The sequence below is a fragment of the Balaenoptera physalus genome (genome assembly GCF_965194825.1).
Source record: "Balaenoptera physalus genome assembly, chromosome: 6".
In the NCBI taxonomy this organism is placed as follows: Eukaryota; Metazoa; Chordata; class Mammalia; order Artiodactyla; family Balaenopteridae; genus Balaenoptera; species Balaenoptera physalus.
Window position 1 is genome coordinate 4980369 of NC_138885.1, and position 21412 is coordinate 5001780.

At 43.0% G+C, this 21412-nt stretch overlaps 1 protein-coding gene across 6 annotated transcripts in view; it reads right to left on the reverse strand.

Moving 5' to 3' along the window:
• Positions 1–21141, reverse strand: part of FAM168B (family with sequence similarity 168 member B) — a 37074-nt gene extending 15933 nt beyond the window's left edge. The window contains exons 1-4 of one of the 6 annotated variants that reach the window (XM_082465744.1): positions 20907–21141; positions 20052–20094; positions 14530–14610; positions 6557–6640 (exon numbers count right to left, since the gene is read on the reverse strand). In XM_082465744.1, the coding sequence (XP_082321870.1) occupies positions 6557–6640; positions 14530–14599 (154 nt within the window). In that variant the 5' untranslated portion in view covers positions 14600–14610; positions 20052–20094; positions 20907–21141. Of the gene's footprint in view, positions 1–6556; positions 6641–14529; positions 14611–15953; positions 15975–19800; positions 19826–19863; positions 19929–20051; positions 20095–20722; positions 20845–20906 lie in introns of those variants that run through there. The other 5 variants (XM_082465745.1, XM_082465746.1, XM_082465741.1 and 2 more) reach the window with 5 other exon arrangements.
• Between the last annotated feature and the right edge of the window lie 271 nt (positions 21142–21412).

The window sequence follows — 21412 nt, forward strand, 5'->3', positions numbered from 1 at the left end:
CTTTAAAAGTTGATTTTAGGGACTTCCCTGGTGGTCCAGTGGTAAAGAATCCACCTTCCAATGCAGGGGACGCGGGTTCAATCCCTGGTGGGAGAACTAAGATCCCACATACCGCGGGGCAACTAAGCCCGCGCACCACAACTACTGAGCTCGCGCGCCTCAACGAGAGAGCCCGCGTGCCTCAAACTACAGAGCCCACGCACCCTGGAGCCCGCATGCCACAACTAGAGAGAAGCCCACGCACCACAACTAGGGAGAAGCCCGCGTGCCACAACAAAGAGTCCACACATAACTAAGATCCTACGCAGCCAAAAAACTAAAGAAAATAAAAATTTTTTAAAAAGTTGATTTTAAAAAGTTTAATTATAGAATCTTGGCAGTCGATATGTAGATGCTCACTGTGAATTTTTTTTCAGCTTCTCTGTATGTTGGAGAAATAGTCACCCACTATTTCTACTAATTATAGCAACAATTTTTAATATATATTATCTTACTGCTTATTCTTGTAACTGTGAGCTATATCCTGAACTCTTGAGAAAACTGATTTTGGTTTTTTGTATGGGCATGACTATTACATCACTTTCTATCCAACACTGAAGACAAATCAATTTCAAGGAAAGCAAACATGTCTCCCAGTCAATTAAAAACCAAGTGTGTATAGGCACTTTCCTTTTTGTTTTATGTAACACCAGATCCACTGTCTCACACCAGAGAACCTCAACAGGAGTCTTACAAACTTAAAATTAAAAAATACATAAATAAATACACATACATCTCACAGTATCCAAAATAGACACTTTGTGAAATAATTTTTAGATTTGCCAACCATTCACAATACAAAACCAAACACATTCACTGCTTGGTCTTTCAAAAACACTAACAGCTTTCCAGATGCTCCTTCCCTAAAGACCATTCATAAGGATGCCACACAGACAACACACTGGTCACAGCCTTTTTCCTCCTCACTCTCAGCAAACATGCATCACCGCAGGCTGACCTCCTCTCTGGGCAGAACTCACGCACAGGGCCACTGCTCTCAGACTGCTGTGAGGGGCCAGAAGCTTTTTACATTGGAACAGATCATTTTTCCCCGAAAGTACTGCATACCACACAAATTTCGTATAATAACTTTCTGAGTACAAGACATTTATTTAGAAAATCTGGAAATTCAGAAACATATAGTATATGTGAGGAGGAACGACCTGCACCAAACACAGCATCATGAAATTTCAGAACCTGGAGACAGAACTACTACAGAGCACCAAAGAGAAGCCCAGCCCAGTCAACCAAGCATCAGAAAGGTCCCGACATTCTCAGCAGCAACAGCAAAACTGGCAAACAGTTCGGCAATGTCCTCAAAATTCTGAGGAGAAATAACTGCTAGCCTAAAAGTCTGTATCCAGACAAACTAACAGTGAAGTGTGAGTGCAGAATAAAATGTTTTCCGACATGAAAAATCTCAAAACTGTGACTCTCCCATATTCTCCTGGGAGATAACTGAAAAAGATCCTCCACTAAAACCAAAGGGTAAACTAAGAAAGCAGACAAGTAATCAAGTGGAAGGGAAGAGGAGAGAACTCCCTGCGATGATGGAGGAGAACGACCCAGTGTAAGGCCCAGAGGACAAGCAGGCCAGAGTAGGAGAGAGGGTTTCAAAAAGACACCACCAAGAAAAGAAAACACGAATACCTTATGTGGCCTAAAATGCTGAGAAGAGACCCCTGGGGGGAAGTTGAGGGTTTAATTAACGATGTGGTTACAGAAATCTAATAAAGGACACTAGGTCCAGGGAAGAAAAAGTAACTGAAGAAGACAGCCACTCGTTCACAGCAGTGAGCAATGCTCACAGGGTCACAGTAACAGGGGTAGGAAGGAAAATTAGGAATCTTAAAACTATGTGAATGTAAACCTTTAACTTAAGTGAGAAAGAGAAACAGAGGCCATGACCCCACAACCTGTTAACGCGCTAATGCTCTTCTCTCCTGTGTGGCCACCGTAAGTGAAAATTTTTAAACAAACCTGGGATCTTACTTCATGGACATAATTCTGAGCTTAAAAAGAAAGAAAGTGGCATATCGTAAAGCATTTCCACTTACTAAATATCCCTCATAAACAAGTAATAAGACCAGTTAAACACTGAAGTAAACCAACAGTTTAATCACACCATTACTTTACTAGAGATATCTGCACGTACACATAAATATTTGCATAACTGATTATTCTCATTTTTAAGCTTCTTTCTGTTATATTGCCAAACTGTCCTCCAAAAACGTTTCCCCCATTTATCCGCCATCCAGTCATGCACGGCAGCAACCACAGAAGCCCTTCCATCACTCTTAGCAACGTTTTCATCTTTTAAAAATATGTGCCAATGTAATATCTAAATCGCCTCTTACATAGAGCTTACTACAAAGAACTGAATGTTTTTTTGATGATTTCAGATGATCAATGCAAATATTCGTTACAGATACTCCTGGCTGTAAATGGGAACAGAAGAGAAGCCTGAATGTGCAGCCTTGGTGCCTTGGGAGCTTGACTGCGTGCTTGCAGCTAGAATCCTCAAATAACACAGCTGAGGACATATAATGATTCATCAAACAAAATGCCAAAAATGAAACGTCTTTCCCAGGAGTGACAGAGTCAGGATTTGAGCCACATCTTGCTAATGCTACAGCCCAAACTCTTTCCAATATATTGTTCTGATTCCAAAAAAAGACAGCCCTCTCTGGTTGCACATGTACTCAGCCTACTAGGCTTGTTCATGAGGATGAAATGAATACCACCTCCATTTCCAGATTCTGAGTAATGGAACTTTTCAGCAAAAGACATGACATCTCCTCACAAGGTTCTCTAAAACCTCCCTATGTCACACTTGTAAGAGCTAAGAAATAAGCAGTGTTAGGGCTGCAAAAGTGCTTTAAAAGCCACATACACAACCCCTATACTATACATCAGCTTTGTCCGAAAATCTGGTGGTGAGAGGACCAGAACATTGAGAAAGCAGCAGAAACGGAGAAAAATTTTGTTTAGTTTTTCTATAGTGACAGTTTTGGCTTACTCATCACATAAGAAAAAAAGCCCACTGAAAAAGGAAATTTAAAAATTCAAGCTATGAAAATGCTGAGGCTCCCAGAAAAAGAAGGGAGCACAGCGGTAGCCTAGACTCAGATCAGGGGCTGCAAGCACTCGCATGACACCGGCAGGACCTTCCAAGTGCCTTCTATCTCTTTCATTCGCAAATTTCACATACATCTTTATTCCCAGCTTCTCCTAAAAATCTGAAGATCCGGCAATGCTGGGCCAGCAGTGTGGCAGCCGACAACTATTCAGCACCCATCAGTGGACACCCCTTTCAAAAAGGCAGGCCCTCTTGGCAGCCACCGTTCCCACCAAGACCACTACTCCCACCTGCCCGCCCCAGCTTCTGGGTTAGAGGAACAGCTTGAGAGCAGTCTTGGAAAAGAGGCAGGAAAGGGCCCATCTCTCTACAAGAAAGGAAACACGCGAGAGAAGAGGAATGGCACCTGTTCTACAGGTTGGCCAGAGGAGGAAGCTATCAGACACCAGCACCAGCCCACTAAACACCAAACTTTCCCTTCAGGGGAGCACTTCACACCCTGGGCAAGGAAAACGGCTTCACCAGCCTCAAATAAACCTGAGGCTCTTTTTGTAAAAGAATAAGAAAGTTGGAAGCTTTTAGTACATTTTTACATCTATTTGTACTCCACAGAGAAAATGAGTACAAGTGAGCTACGTTGGAGAATTCTAGAACAGTGACATTTTATGGTGGTCTGCAGCATGATCACATACAGTAAAAAACAACTAATACTTATGCAAACATAAACTTCAATCCATTCCTACCACCATATAGAAAAATTAATCCAAAATGGGTCATAAACCTAAATGTAAAACCTAAAATTATAAAACTTCTAGGAGAAAACCTTTGTGATGCTGGGTTAGGCAAAGATTTCTTAGAAACGATACCACAACCGTGATTCATAAAAGAACAAGATGATAAAGTGAACTTCATTAAATTTAAAAACTCTTGCTCTGGGCTTCCCTGGTGGGGTGCAGTGGTTGAGAATCTGCCTGCTAATGCAGGGGACACGGGTTCGAGTCCCGGTCCGGAAAGATCCCACATGCCGCGGAGCAACTAGGCCCATGAGCCACAACTACTGAGCCTGCGCGTCTGGAGCCTGTGCTCTGTTAACAACAGAGGCTACGATAGTGAGAAGCCCACGCTCCATGATGAAGAGTGGCCCCCGCTTGCCCCAACTAGAGAAAGCCCTCGCACAGAAACGAAGACCCAACACAGCCAAAAATAAATAAATTAATTAAAAAAAAAAAAAAAAAAAACTCTTGCTCTTTTAAAGACACTGAGAAGAGCCACAGACTATGAAAATATATTTGCAAATCATGTATCTAATAAAGAACTCTCAAACCCAACAATAAGAAAACAAACTTAAAAACTGACAGGCAGAAAAAAGATGTACACAAACACTTAACCAAAGACACACAAGCGGCAAACAGGCACATGAAAAGATGTTCAACATTATTAGCCATTAGATAAGTTCAAATTAAAACTACAGAAGATATCACTACATATTCACTAGGATGGCTAAAATTAAAACGAATGACTATATCAAGTATTAGCAAAGATATAAAGGAACTTGAACCCTCCCCCACCACTGGTGGGAACATGAAATAGCACAACTCCTTTGGAAGACAGTGTGGCAGCTTCTTACAAAGTTAAACATACGCCTGCCTTAAGAGCCAGCCACTCCACTCCTCTGTATTTACTCAAGAGAAATGAAAGTGTATGTCCACATAAAGAATGTACACAAATATTCACAGCGGTTTCATGTGTAACAGCCTCAAACCGCAAACAGCCCAAATGTTCATCAACCAGTGAATGGATAAGCAATTTGTGCTATTTCTGTACAATGCAATACTACCCAACAATAATAAGAAACGAACTTCTGATATACACTACAACATGGATGTCAAAAATTATCCTGAATGAAAGCCAGTCCCCCAAAAAGGACATTCAATATGATTCACTTACACAAAATTTTAGAAACTACACACAATCTGTAGTGAGAGAACACAGATGAGTGATTTCCTGGAGCCTAGGTGAGGTCACAAAGGGGCAGGAGAGAACTTTTGGGGACGAGGGATATGCTCACTCTAGACTGAGAAGGTGGCATACATCATATCAAGTACCCTTTAAGTACCCTGCAGTTTACTGAATGTCATTCAGACCTCCAGAGAGCTGTTTTAAAAAAGTTAAACAAGATGAGATGCTTCACAAAAGGAGATGGTGGTGCCATCTGGCCCTTAAATAATCTAGTGAGTAACAACATAATACTGCTTGTCCCAGGGAAGGGATGTTCCATAACAGATCCCAAAAGATGGCACAAAGTCGCAGGTTCTCTAGTTCTTGGGAGAGAGAGAGTGTGAATAAAAGCTATGCAAAAACAAAACAAAGTCTCTTTTGGAAAGAACAGGTCAATGTGCCAAAGAGCTAGGGATTTAAAGTTGGGACTCCAGGCTTCACTGTGTCTTAGTCATGGGAAACCTTCATACTGCGAACATTACTCTGGTGTAAGTGCAGGGAACATGAAGTCAAGGACAGAAAGCTTGGGAGCAGGAAGACCAAGCTAAGAAGGTCTTTCTCTGGGTGTGAGCTACAGGGTGAACAAAGGCAGTAAGAGTGGGAATGGAATGGGAGTCATGGACAGAAGGGCCACAGAAGGAAGGAAGAATTTTACGATTATCAAATTGGAAGAACTCAGGAAAAGGACACTGCTGCTGTCTCCTCTCCTGTCAAGTTAACTATGTGAGGCTAGGGGTTCTGAGGGACAAAGAAGCACCCCAACAGACCCGTGAGGCTGAGCCTTCAGATCAGAGTGTAGGCCACCACTGCTGCAGCGGAATCACAAAGTCCATCCTGGGTGAATAAAGCCTGGAATGAGCCAACACCAAAATGCAGGCTCAAAGAGGAAAGTCCCATTAAAAAAAACTGTCTTTACAAGGTCCAGACCCAAACAAATTCCACTTTCAATTGTACCACTGATTTCTAAAATCTGAAACTATTCTCATGCACGTTACATAGAAAATAAGACTTTCTTTTAAAGCCATAATCAAAGTGCTCAAGTTCTAGAGAGAAATCAGTTATCTCTAAAAATGTTAGCAACATGGAAATTCTACTTATTAACATGGCAACATGATCTTTTGTTTCTAATAATCAACACTATTTCATAAATACATACATGTTCTGGAACAACTAGTTACCTGTAACAAGCTATGATTGGAATGAAGATCTGTGTTGTGGAAGGACGCCACAAATGCAATATATTGATACAAAGCTTTATGTGCAATAAGAATTAAGCTTTTGTTGTATGTATTAAGAAGCCTAATTTTATGAACCAATAAATTAATTCAACCTCAAATCCCAATTCTATAACCACCTTTCTCCAAATCCATCCACTTGACATTCTCCCCCAGCCACATGGACAAAAGCACTTTTGCCACCCAGCACATACGGCCTGCATACCTGTTTGGAAGGTAGGATTCGCTCCAGGGTACATGTTGGGGGAATAGGCCGGAGCTGCTGCTGCATAGCCCATGGGGAAACCAGCTGGAGAAAAACAAAGAACAATGTGATTTTAAAACCAGGGCTCCCACAGACCCAGTCGTCCTCAGCTTCTTCACCGCAACTCCCAGACTGACTTCAGGAGCCCAACAGTGCTATGGGTGCTGAGCAGGTGGTCTCTACTTGTCTCCTCTCCTCAGAGCTGTGATGGGTCACAATCATAAACACGTGTTTTTAACCTAAGAGTATAAATGCTTACAACTTTCTACAATTAAAAAAATTTGACAGAAACTGAATTAGAATGAAGAAGAAAAAAAAAAACCTAAGCTGAAGTCAGAAAACTCCCAATTCTTCTGGCAGTTTTATTTTCGATTCTAATCCCCTAATTTATTACTTAGCAAGAGTAATAAGAGTGTTGCGAGCTTCACGTGCTACACGGGCTCTAACCAGCACCATACACAAATGGAACTGGGAAAAATCCACTCACACATTCCGTTTGCAAGCAACCTGACCTTTATTAACACAAATGAGGAATCCTTAATAAGACTAAACTACAACCACTAATTGATCACGTGAACACAACAGAAACATCAAGAAAGACGTCAGTGTTTCAGTCAAAACCAGAGGGGCCTCAGTTATTCGCTCCAGGTCCCTCACAGCTCAGCTCGATCCACTCACCACGTGACAATGGGGCCTTAAAGAGCCTTCTCTACATTCAGGGCACAGAGCCAAGATGACCAAGGTTTGCTAGCCTTTACTACCGACACAACTAGTTGTGGGAAGCTGTAATCCCTCCAGAAAATTCTAATCTGCAGGGTTCCAAATCAACACGGCTGAGAACCACTGTTCCCTCCCACTCGGGTCCATCTTCCCGGTCACAGTACTGTCCTCCTGAAGACGCCCCTTGGCGAGTCCCATGGACTGTCTCCTCCAACATCGACTCTACCTCCCTTCTGGCAGGCAGGGGTTGGCAAGCTAAAAATCACACTGCCCAGACTCCCCCTCTTGCAAGAGATTGGAAGTGATCCCAAATCCCAATCACTTCATAAAAACAAAAACTTAAATACCACGAGCTGCGTAAAAAAGACTAAGCTTTATACAAGAAATGTACTTGCAAATTATTTAGACAAAGGGCACATACACTTAATATATAAATAACTTTTAAAGTTAAAAAAACAAAAACCCAATAGAAAAAAAAAAACCAACGGAAGACATGGACAGAGAGAACTGCCAACTACCATTTCGAACTCTTGGCAAGGTTGTGGGGTAAACAACAGTCTCACACCCTTCTGGTAGGAGTGCAAAGCAGTAAAAATCCTACACAAGAAGGGAACTCGGCAGTACCTTTAAAATTACATCTGTGTTAGAAGATGTGGTATACCTATAATGGAGTATTACTCAGCCATTAAAAAGAATGAAATAATGCCATTTACAGCAGCATGGATGGACCCAGAGATTATCATACTAAGTGAAGTAAATCAGACAGAGAAAGACAAATATCATGTGGTATCACTTAGACAAATATCATGTGGTATTGCTTATATGTAGAATCTAAAAAAAAAAAAAAAAAAAAGATACAAATGAACTTATTTACAAAACAGAAACAGACTCACAGACTTAGAGAAAACTGAGGGTTGCCAGGGGGGAAGGGTAGAGGGGAGGGATAGATTGGGAGTTTGGGATTGACATGTACACGCTGCTATATTTAAAATAGATAAGCAACAAGGACCTACTGTATAGCACAGGGAACTCTGCTCAATATTCTGTAATAACCTAAATAGGAAAAGAATTTGAGAAAAAATAGACACATGTATATGTATAAGTGAATCACTTTGCTGTACACCTGAAACTAACAGAACATTGTTAATCAACTATACTCCAATATAAAATTAAAATTAAAAAAAAGAGTAACAGGAAAAAAAACATCACATCTGCATTTACTCTCTCCACTGTCAATCCCACCTCAAGGAATCCACCCTGAAGATAATTTTCACAAACACTATCAACTGCAGTATTACTGGAAAAGCAAAAGACTTCAAACAACATACCCATGCAAAGAACTGGTTGAATAAAACTATGGAAACCCCACAAGATGAAGGATTATCTTCAGCAGTACTATGTATTATAAAATACAAATAAGAACAAGGCAAACCTTTGTAACTGACAGGGAACAATCATTAAGTTGACAAAGCCAAGTGACGACCACCACCTGCATCTCTATTCCAGAAAACAAGCTGCTGTTCAGCCGGGAGGAGGACGCGGGCGGAGAGCCTTCAGCAGCAGCGCTTTCCAGGGCCACCTCTGCCTGCCGAGGCCTCCTCTAACTGCCAGTGCTGCCCCAGGGCCCCCCAGTGAGCCGGCTGACACTGCCCACTCGCACCACGGTCCCGAGGCTCCCGCGCCCAGTACTGCTTCCACCCCACCGGATCCTTACCAGCGTTACCCACCCCTACAACGGCTGAACTCCTAACTCCATCTCGGTGTCCGATACCCTCGTGCAACAAAGGCGAAATCAGAATACACGGACATCGTTGGCCTGGGGGCATGATATGTCTGTGTCCCCTCCAAAATTTACATGTTGAAACCCTAATCCCCAATGTGATGATATCTGGAGATACTTAATCGTGGTAGTCATTTCACAACATATACATAGATTAAATCATCACGTACACCTTAAAAAAACCCATGTTGTACAACCTAAATACATACGGTTTTTATTTATCAATCATACCTCAGTAAAGCTGGGGGGGGGGGGGAAGATCAAGCAACATGCTGTGTGGTTAACAAAGGAAGATATCAACTGGATCACCTATAATTTTTAATACACTTGTTTACTACATTCCATGAAAAAAACACTGGGAATGGCAAGACACAGGACCATATGGGTGAAAAAGAAAAGAAAAAGATAAACTGATAATACAGACCACGGGTGATCCACAGACTGCAGTCAGCCAACAAGGTCTTTAAACTGTGTATTTCTTATGACTTAGAAAACTAGAGCTCAGGCTTGCTCCAAGCCGCCCCTGCTGTTCAGAAGAGCCGTGCATGGGCAACATAGTCCCGGGGAGCTTTGGTCCCTCGTCTAGGCCCTGCCCTTCGTGCTCCGCCCGCGGGTGGGGAGGGGACTCCAGGAGGGGGAGCTGCAAAGGACTGGGTGGGGTTGCAGAGCTCCTCCTGCTGAAGTTGGGGAAGCAGGGAGGGGATGGGGGGGTGCAGGGTCCCAGAGCTGGACCCGCCGCGGTGGGACGCAGCCTCCTGGCCTCCCCTCCCCCACCTTACAGTAGGTTCCAATAATATTTAATTGCATCTCGGGCTCTCGGGCTTAAAACTCATCCACAGGCTCGCAGGTCCCTTGACTGCGCTCCTTCCTCTATTAGATAAAGTACAGGGGGCGGGGAGACACAACGACAGAGGGGACTGGAGGGACCCCTGAAGTGCTGGCCTCAGCTGACTAAAGAGGTCGGGACCCACGCTGTCACAGACGTCAGAGGACCCCTTAGGGCGGAATTGAGGGGGACAGTTAGGAGGTGGTCCGTGTCAAGTGAGCATGGATCACCATGGGGTGGGGAGCAGGCGGACCCCTGAGAAGTACTGTTAAAAAGATGCGTTCCTCCCTCCCCTTGAAGGATGTGGGTGGGCTTTAAGGCTCCAGTCCCCCCCCACACTCTTTCCAGGTCCAACTGCACCTCTGGCGCCGGGCTTGCTAGCCTGGCTTCCAGTCCTAGAACTTGCCAGGCTCCGGGGAGAATCTGGGCTGCTGAGACGGTCGCTGGGGGTTCAAGCTGCCCCTGGGTTTCAGAGGTGGAGGGAGGAAGGGTGAAGGTCGTAGTGGGGTGGGGCAGGGAGGGGTGAGTGCCCTGGCAGACTCTAACCCCACCCCACCCCCGGCCCCTGCCGCTGAGCCGGATGCCAGCGGCTGTCAGTGCCTTTGGGAGGAGCCTCTGCTTCTCCACCCCTGTGCTCAGAACCATGACCAACCAACTCCTCATCCTCCTGCTGCTGTGCCAGGGGCTTTTTTAAAATGTTGTTCTTGGCTCATGTGGTTTTCAGTTCCCTAAACAGCAGTTTTGAGCTCTCCAAGCTACTTAAAAGTGTTCTCCTTAAAGTGAGACTAAAGCCCACTCTTCTGGAAAAACTACCTTCACTTCAGAGGAGATATTTTTTCCTCCCCGTTTCTTCCTTCTACTGCCCTCTTATCAAGCCAGAGTCAAGCAGCTCTGTGAGCACTAAGCAAGATAAACACAAAGAAAATCACATCTAGCCATTTCACAGTAAAAACAAAGATATTTTAAAAGCAGCGGGGTTGGGGGCAGGGGGGAGGGAAGGGATATACTAACTCCAAAGAAACAAAAATAATTCTGACAGAAACCAGAAGACAATACAACTGCCTTTAAAGTGCTGAAAGAAAATAACTGCCAACCTAAAACTGTATACTCAGTATGGTAGGGAAACCCCACCCCCCCAGAAGATACATCATCAAATCCCTGGAACCTATAAATGTTACCTTATTTGGAAAAACAGTCTTTGTAGACATAAGTTAAGGACCTTGAGACAAGATCATCATGGATTACAGGTGGTGGGGGCCTAAACCCAATGCCAAGTGTCCGCATATGAAACAGAGACGAGGAGGAGCCGATGTAACCATGGAAGTAGAAGCCGAAGTGATGCTGCCACAAGGCTATTCATGTCAAGGAATGCTGAAAGCCTCCAGAAACTTCAAGAGGCAAGAAAGGATTCTTACCTCGAGCCTCCAGAGGGTGTGAGGCCCTGCCAACACCTGAATTTTGGACTTCTGGCTCCCACAACTGTGAGAGAATAAGTTTCTGTGGTTTTTAAGCCACAAACTTTGTAGCAATTTGTTATAGCAGCCACAGAAAACCAACACACTCATCAAAAATATGCTCCAAAAATGAAAGCAAAATAAAAACATTTCACAAACTAAAACAAAAGTCACTGCTAGCAGACACGCAGTAAAAGGAGAGAGAAGAGGAGGGGAGGGGAGGGGAGGAGGGGGGAGGAGGGGAGGGGAGGGGATGAGGGGAGGGGAGGGGATGAGGGGAGGGGAGGGGAGGGGAGGGGAGGAGGGGAGGGGATGAGGGGAGGGGAGGGGAGGAGGGGAGGGGATGAGGGGAGGGGAGGAGGGGAGGGGAGGGGAGGGAGGAGGGGAGGGGAAGGGAGGAGGGGAGGGGAGGGGAGGGGGGAGGGGAGGGAGGAGGGGAGAAGGGGAGGCAGGAGGGGAGGGGAAGCAAAAAGTGCTGTAATCTTTAGAGTCATCACTAAATAGCAAAAGAATTTTTCAAAAATTAAAAGAAGGAAAAATTTATTGAAAAATACTTGGTTAATCCAAAAGAAGAAAAAGAAAGTGAACAAAACAAAACAAAAAAAAAACAGGTGCTATCAATTAGAAAATAACAGTAAGATGGTGCATATGAACCCAATTATTGTCATTCCTCAGTATCCTAGGGGTATTGGTTCCAGGACACAATACCCAAAATCCACCGATATGAAGGGCTGACCATATGTCAGTTACCATATTACTACAATTAAAAGATGAAGTTGTTGGGAAGTGTTTCTTTTTCCCCACTAAATGTAAATTTTAAAAAGTTATGGACAAGCCTCTCCATTTACTGGTATAAAAGTATAAAATGGTATAAAAGCACTTTCTTTCCTCGTAATGTCTTGTTAGTTTTTGGCAGTGAAGTTATGCTAGCCTCAAAATTCTGTAGGCACATTATTTCGCTATGTTTAACTCCCACTCCCATTCAAAATACCTAGAGTGGTTACTAGTTCCTACACTAAACCCTTGCTGATCTAGAGAGTTTTATGAAAGTCAAGGAGACTAAAATACTAAAACCAAGAAAATAGACAAGACAGGTATAAAGAAATGGATAAAATAAGAAGAAACTATAAAATTTTAAACAGATTTAAAGTTACAGAAATTTTCTTTTAAATGTAATTTTAAGACCAAGAAAACCCCTAAAAAAGTGCACCTGGGAGGGAGATGCAAGAGGGAGGAGATATGGGGATATATGTATATGTATAGCTGATTCACTTTGTTATAAAGCAGAAACTAACACACTATTGTAAAGCAATTATACTCCCATAAAGATGTTAAAAAATAAAAAAAATTAAAAAAAAAAAGATGTTAAAAAATAAAATAAAATTTTAAAAAGTGCACAGAACTGGTATGAGAGGCAACCAATGTTTCATTATATAGTCTCTCAGGTAATGCTAATACCATCAGGTTTTGCCTATTCCCTGGTTTCAGATTTACACAGAATTCTCTTCAGCTATTTAGCCTTCTGTTTAAACTAGTGTTAATACGTTAAAGACAGGAGGCCTTATCACTAAATCACCTTTTATCAATTCTGGAAAATCCTGGCACTCCTTTTCTTCTAGTCTCTCTACTTAGTCCTTCTGGAGCTTTTAATGCTCCTCAAAACTTCTCATCCTAACACCTCTATTTCTTAACCAGTCTGTTTCCCCCTTTCCTTACACTGCATTCTGGTCCTCCCTTTAGCAGTGTTTTATCTGCAGCTTAACTTGAATTTTGTTCAGACGCCTTTTTTTTTCCATTTAAGTTCCAGTTGGTTCTTTTCGATATGATTCTTTCTTCTGCATCTTCAGTAATTCTAAACATGCTTGTGTGATATGGTTTCTGTTTTATTCCTGCTGTCCATCATGACTGGTGACTCTGACATGACGAACAACATCACAGTGTTCTGTAATAATTTTGACTTGTTAACAGGCAGAACTTTGTGGGAAACCCACACAACCTGGGTTGAGAACATTTGCCTCCACAGCAGTTCTGCACCTGCTGTTGTCAGGTGCTCCAGGGAATAGTGCCGCCTAGAGACTATTTTTTTATGTTAGTTTCTCGATGTATGGACCCCCTGGGAAGGACAAGTAATTCAAAGTAGAGCCTGAAACATCCCTGAATAGTTACAAATTCTTAGAAAAGAGTTCTCCCTTCCCAGAGCCCAAGCAGAAACTGAATTTCCCCGTGGAGCCAGTGCATGGATTGTTTAGCCTACCTCTCCAATGGGAGTATCACCCTCTGGAGGAATCAGACTGATGAGGGGTCCCACTCCAACTCCCAGCCTTACAAGGGCCAAAGGCCTCAATTTCTGTCCCCAAATGGGTTGCTAAAACCCACAAATAACAAATGCCCCCAGGACAGGCGCATCAGCTCAATGGCCAAATGCTCTGGTTTTTATGTCGCTTTCATATTCAGCTGCAGAAATCTCTTCCTTTCTTGCAAGTTCGGTTAAACGTTTTTGAAATGTTTTATTCAATTTTCCAAGGGTTTTTAGCAACAGGGTTTTAAGAGTATCTGTTCCACCATATTATCTAAAGCCACGATTGTAATTCTACAAATAACTATTCCTTTCACTTAGGACAACAATTTGCTATTTTTGACCACCAACTCCTATTCCCCCAAATTGTGCTTCACCCCCTCCATCACAGCCCATGTTGGAGTAGCAGACTTCAGTAAGGTGGGGAACATGACTCAGGCCTAAATTCATCAGCAGACTCCCCTCCTGGCCCCGGGTGCTGGCGTGGAGGGAACAAGATGAGAGCCAGAGCCAGATGAAGAGACTCACAGCCAAGGTGGGGGGGGGGGGGGGCTGAGCACCACAGAACCACAATGGGGAGAAGTGTGACCTGTGACGCACACTGAGAGGACACTGAGGAAGTGAAGCTGAGCACAGGAAGTAGAGAACTAGACGCCAGTCCCCACCCTTGAAGCCACCAGATCAGCCTCTGACCAAAGCCAGACCAAGCTCCTGATTTTTCAATTCCATGAGCCAATACATTTTCTTCCCTATCTAAGCCACGTGAGCTGAGTTTGTCCATCGAAAGCATTCTTAGTGACACAGAAATTCACCACGTGTTCAAAGTTGAAAAATGGAAACAAAATTTTACTTGCTTACCTGGATAACCAATTCCTTTGGCATTTGCATAGGGAACCCCAGAAGAACCCGGGCTATAAACAGGATTCATGATTTCAAGAACTAAAAAGGGAAAAAAAGTGATTTAGCCAAGCACTTTTGTTCTCAGGTTTTTCTCCATCATCAGTCTCAAAAGAACAAGAGTCCTTCTCTAGTATATTACAAAACAAGGCACTTCACGCTGCTGCCAACCACCAGAGAACAGAAAAGGAACGCCAAAGTCCTACTGGGTGCTCGCCAGGACCCTACAGGCTTTCCTTTGTAACTCTCTTCGGTCCATCAGAAGCTAAGGGAAAAAAGTGCTCTCTGTGTCCCTGCTTAAAACGGCGAAAAAATACCTATAAATAATCTAAATGTCCTTATAACAGAGAACAGTCTTAACCAGATCTATCCAGAGCATGAAATAGCATGCAGCTGCTTTTTAAACTGTTTAAAAATACAGATTGATATCACGTTAATTGGGGGAAAAAACGGTACAATACTGTAATGCGGTATGCTCCCAAATTTGCACCTACACATATGGGCATGTGCACCTCTAGCACAAACAGAAAAAAGTCTGGGAGGAAATTAAAATATGAACAGTGATTACCTCTAGATGGGGTGGTTTAGTGTTCATTTTGCACTTTTCTCTATTTCTGAAATAACTTAGGTTAAATATATGTCTATTTCCTAAAAAAAGTCAGATTAGCACAGCCCAGCAACTCTATTAACCCATTCTATAATTCCCAACCTTTTTTGCCTGAAAAGTTCACGAACTTGCACAGCTACAACCCTGGTTTTATCCCTTCCTCTGAATTTTATCACCCAGTGTATTTTTAAAGTGTGAGCTTAATTAAGACTATTCAGTATTCCCTGACTTATGTGGTAGTAAGGACAAAGGAGATCTTAAATTTAAAAATAAAAACAGCAATGGGGGGAGCAACAGGTATATGGGAACTCTGCACTTTCTGCTCAGTTTTGCTGTGAACCTAAAACTGCTCTTTAAAAAAAGTCTACGTAAAAAGAAAAACAGGCAGTTCCCTGGTGGCATAGTGGTTAGGATTCCGGACTTTCACTGCCGTGGCCGGGGTTCAATCCTTGTTTGGGGAACTGAGATCCTGCAAGTTGTGTGGCATGGCCAAAAAAAAAAAAAAAAGAAACAAAAGGAAAACATAAAATGTACATGTATTTGCTTTAGTGTCTGCCTTCCCCACCACATCCTCGGCTAGAATGTAGATAGGGAACTGGAACTTATTAGTTAGCCCTATTTGCAGTAACTTCAGCCCCAATAACAATGTCTTACACAAAAAAAGGTGCAACTACCTGCTGACTTTCTAAAAAACACATGCACCTCAAAACACTCTAGGTATCAAATTCCATTACAAAGGCAAAATGCAAAAACAAACCACTTCATATTTTCAGCTCACCTGACTCAGAATATTTACAACCAAGCAGTTCAGTAGAAACTATACCTGGTCAAGTCCTTAGCCTTTGTAACGAGTTCTAAAGTAGAAATAAATTGGGGATATCAGTGATTGATATTGATACTCATTACCTAAGTAATTATCTTATTTCTTTAACTTCCAAACCAAAAGGCAGAGATACTTTTTGATGCCATGACATCCAGAACCACAGCTAAGAGAGAAATCTAGATCAGTGCTGTGCAACAGTACTTTCTACAAGGATGAAGATGTTCTCTATCTGTGCTGTCCAATGTAGCATCCGTCAGCTCCAAGTAAACACTGAGCACCTGAAAAATGTGGTTAGCACAGGATCCGATTTTTTAGTTTATTTAACTTCAATCTAAATCTAAATAGTCACATGTGGCTAGAGGCTACCACCCTGGACAATGCAGATCTACAGAACAGACTACAAAGAAACAAGGATAGGAAGGCATAGGAAGTAGACATGAGAATCAACTGTATTTTACACCACAGTTTAAGAATAAACAAATTGGTAACTGCCAATCCCCATTTTCCTGCACTTTTAACCCATTTTTGGTGGACCTACAACATGAGGATGTGGAGGTCTTCACATATTTCATCTACTTCTCTGGTTCGACTCCCATCTCTGGAGAAGTGAATACATCCCAAAACTCTCTCTATTCCGTGCCAGGATGTAATTTCATTTTCTTAATTGAATTCAAGATAAGTAAAGCACTACACAAAGGCCACGGGGGAAAAAAAGTCGCAGCCCCTGCTCTGAGTCTGCAATCTAGAGAAGTACTGTCCAACAGAACTTTCTGTGAAGATGGAAATGTATGTCTGCTCTGTCCACATACAGTAGTCACTAATGGCTACTGAACACCTGAAACACGGCTAGCACGACCAAGGAGCTACATGTTTAACTTTAATTTTAATTGTACAGTCACATGTAGGTGATGGCTACTGTATTGGACAACACAGGCCTGTAAGACAGAAGACATAAATAATGGTGATTCAGGCCAAAGGGTGTTAAGTGCCATAAAGGAATGAAGTGTTCTGAGGGTTGAGTGGGGAGAGCAAAAATTCAAGCAGGAAAAAAAGAACGGTCAGGAATAACTTGGATTACGGAGGTACTGTTTCCAATAAGCTCTAAACAGGTAGGATCTTGAAATGCCACAGAAATTAGAAAATGCAAGATGCACTCTTTAGGGACACTACAACTGGGCTTGTTTGGAGCTTAGGCTACATGTAGGGAATCAGCAAAGATGATTATGGAGACATGGGTTAGACTGAAACCGTGTGGGGACCCTTAAATGTGGGGCTGAGCAGGAGATGTCACCTGGTAGGCCATGAAGCCGATGAACAGCGTAGCGTAGCAGTTAAACACAGGAATTACCATTTGACCTGGCAATTCCACTCCTAGGTATATACCCAAGACAAGTGAAAACATACATCCATACAAAAACTTGTACATGAAAGTTTATAACAGCATTATTCATAACAGCCAGGAACTGCAGACAATTCCAATGAAGCACTGAATACAAGGCTCTCCTTTCATGACCTGACTTACATCTAAACCAGCAATACAATCCTACTCCACATTTGCCACTAAACAATGTATAAAATTGCATTTGAATTCTAAATACCATAAGTTGCAAACTAACCAGAAGTTACGTTTCCTGAAAGCACTTATACTTCCCAAGAGGCTAATAATAACTATTTCCTAAAGTGATTAAGAAGTCATAATTAAAAAGTTATAGGTTAAAAAAATAACAGGATTAACAAAAGAAAATGTTTGTACAACTTCTGTGAACAACTGTCATACAGCTTTTTAAATTACTTGTTCATATGATGAGAGATTCCCCAAAGATCGTGAGCCTCAAGGGCAGGGAAAATACCTTATTCAGCCCTGTCCCCTTGCATCTCACTAGTGCTTGGTCCGGAGATAGCTCATAAATATTTTCTGAATGTTCTTTAATAAAAGAACTGTCCAATGGAAAATACAGGACTCTTCGTAGCAATAAATATGAAGTTGAGACATTTATTTAAAATCTAATTCAGAATTGTTGAAACATATCTGTTACTGATTACTGGATATGAACGCTGAACCCACTGACCAATCTTAACATCACTAACAGTCAAACTACTTAATTATCTGCATCCTCATATGATGGAATTACTCTGCATCATCTGAGGTGTACTGCGACTAAAACACTAAAATCTGAATCCAATGCAGCCTATACATCTACCTACCAGGTTACAGAAAAAGGCAGGAGTTAGAGGAATATGCTGAACACCATGAAGCAATCAGACAAAGCCAAAAGGAGGGCATTCTAGAGGACAAGGGGGTCCAGTTTCTTCATAAGTCAATGGTCTGGGAAAAGGTGGAGGGTGGAGAGAAGGATAGTTCTAGATTAAGACAGATTTAATAAAGGCCATAAGAGACTTTTGTTTGGATTCTGATTTTAAGACGGAAAAAACTGTAAAAAGGTTATTTTAAGGATTTGAGGATACAAATGAATATGGGCTAGGTATCAAACGGCATTAAACAAACATTAATTTTGTTACATGTGATAATACTATTTTGGTTATGTAAAGATGCATCAATTTTTAGAAGTACATATTAAACTATGTAAGGATAAAAATGACATGAAGTCGTAATTTAAAATATTTCTACACAAAAGGAATTGAGATATTGGGTATATGGCTGTACACTGTATTTTTATATTTTTTAAATAATGAAAAATTAAGGAAAAAACCATCACCACTCTGCCTGGGATTCTAGTGCCACTGGCCACCCAGAAACCACCAATTTCCCAGTCTGATTTGGTGTGGGCCGAAGATCACAATTCCAAGGCTAGATCCTAAGGGCATCACTTTTTTTTTTTTTTTTAAGTTTCTCATTTGTAATGACTCAAATGTCAGAATCCCTATGGGTGGTTTGACACCTGCAGCAAAATAAGTAAGTCTCAGATTTACCTTTAAAAAAGATGATGACAGCAAAAATTTCTCAATTTGAAAATTCAATAATAATCAGAGGGAAAGTATATTTAAGACCCATCACTATACTACTTTCTCTAGTCTCAAAATACACCATGACCTAAACAAAGTTCCCACACAAAATAGTAATTCTAAAATTTTAAAGGCCTTGTCTTAGTATTTCATATCAAGAAAACTAATGTCGAGGGGCTTAAATTCTCTCTCAGACAGCAATATACAAGATAAAATCCCTTTAATACAATCTAAACTGGAAATTCTCGGTAACATCTGATAACATCAAGAGTATATAATAAGATAAAATTCTAAACTCCCCCAAACTCTACCTTCACTATCAAGGTTTGCAATCTATTGCAAAATTCACATTTTTCTGCACAGAACAACTGGAGAGACTTCAATGATACAGACATAAAGTGGAACACAGACACAAGAAAAGTAACCATTAACTCTAGTACACTGGTGTACTGTTGCTTTAAAATCGCTCTCAACTGATCCAGGAAAAGAAGCTGTTTACATAAGACAAGTCTGGTAGACAAAAATTTGCCTGTAAACTACAGAACCTAAAAAAACTTAAAATATTCTTTAATTGCACTTGTTTTCTTTTTTAATACTTCTAATCCTCTACCTCTGTGGCATTACCCTACACCTTTTCCCCATGTTTGAAAATTCAAATAATTTTGACATCACAATTCTGTCTAACCTTAAAATGGAAATGAGCTGAAAGGCAGTTGTAGAGCAGAATACTAACTAAAAATCCTAACAAGTATATCAGGGCCTGATAGGAGGGCAGAGGCAGTAATAGCAACAGCAGCAGATGGTGCTTCCTCCTTCCTCCTGAGTTGCAGGCACTTGCCTTACACACAGCCCAATCCTTCCACTATTCCCAAGGGCTGGAGGCAGGACGAGGGCACGCTACCTGCTCGGTCTGTCCAGTGACTGCAGCACAGAACCTAGAGGAAGCCTGCAGTCTCCAACTCTTAAAGCCTGCATTTAGTCACAAACGCGCCTAAACAAAAGTTAACTATGCGAACACTCGCACTAAAGCAAGCCCGATTTATAAAGCTTAAAAGAGACAAAAAAACTTCGCAGTGTGCAGCACAGTACCTTCAACAGTAGAAAAATTAACCTTTAATTGTTCAATTCTTGGCTGTCAAAGAAAAAATAATCCACTACTTGTTTATTTACCAAAGTTCTAAAATGTGTCCCTACTATTATTGTCAAGTTTTTCATAGACTATTTGAAAAAATCATCTGAAATTACACAAGGATGATCTGAGAACTTAAGGAGGGGAAACTAGACAAAGCTTTTCATTTAAAAAATTGTTTTGCTTGGCAAAACACTACATAATACTTTTATGTATGACTTTAATGAAGCATTAACTCATACAACCCATTAGACACATGCTTATATACACTATAAAAAAAGACGACCCCGTTTGGGGGTAAAGGCGCATCTCTCAAAGTTAAACCAGAATGGGCCACGACACGTCCTTTCTGAAGAAAACACTGAACCCGTTCAAGCTAAGCTTCTGCCGGACAAATGGAATAATGTTTACTCTGTGAGTAGACAAAGTGAATAGTTCACACACTGGAAACGATGAAAATCCTAAGAACCTTAAACCTAAGTTACAAAAACACCACCCCACTGCTTCCCCATTTCTTGCTCATTTTACTGATCTAATCACCTGGACCTTAAAAAGACCCAGAGAACATTCTCGTGCAACGAACGCCCCTCTCACCGGCCCCCAGGCAACGTCACCGCCGCCCACGCCGCACCTGCCCGCGCGCCCGGTCGCCCAGCTCCGCCTCCCTCGGGCCTCACCGGCCCGCCCTGCCCCGCGCGGGACAAAGCACCGCCGCGGGCCCGACCTTGGCGCCGCCCAGGTCGGCCGCACAAAGCGCCGCACTTCCGGCAGCGCAAGCCGCCGCCGAACCCCTCGCGCGCCCCGCCCGCACTCACGGCGCCGCGGCGGCGGCCTGGGCCTCGGTGACCAGCGCTCGCCGGCCCGGGGCGGGCACGGCGGTCGGGCTCGGCGAGGGGCGCGCGCCGCGGAGGCCTGCTCCGATGCGGGGCTGAGCCGCGAGGCCCCGGTTGCCGCCGCAGCCTCCCCGGCCCGCGTTCCCGCTCGCCCCTCTCGGCCCGGTCCGCCTCTTCGCAACCCGCGCTCCCCGCCAACGCTGCGCAGCCGCCGAGCTCCAACCTCACTTCCGCCTGGAGCCCGCCGCGGCGGGGGCGCGCCGGCACGTGACCTCACGGCACCTTCCGGGCTCGGAGCTGGCGTGCGCGCTCCCGCCGGCGTCCGAGAAGCGCCCGGATGTGGAGGCAACGGGGAGTCTCGCGGCGCGGAGATCCTCCGGCCGAGTCCTTGGGCTCTCGGAATTTGGAGCCTGGAGGGCTGAGTGCCTGAGAGGTCATCGGCGCCCGGGGCGTACCTGTTGACTTTTTCGAACAAACGCTCATGTTTT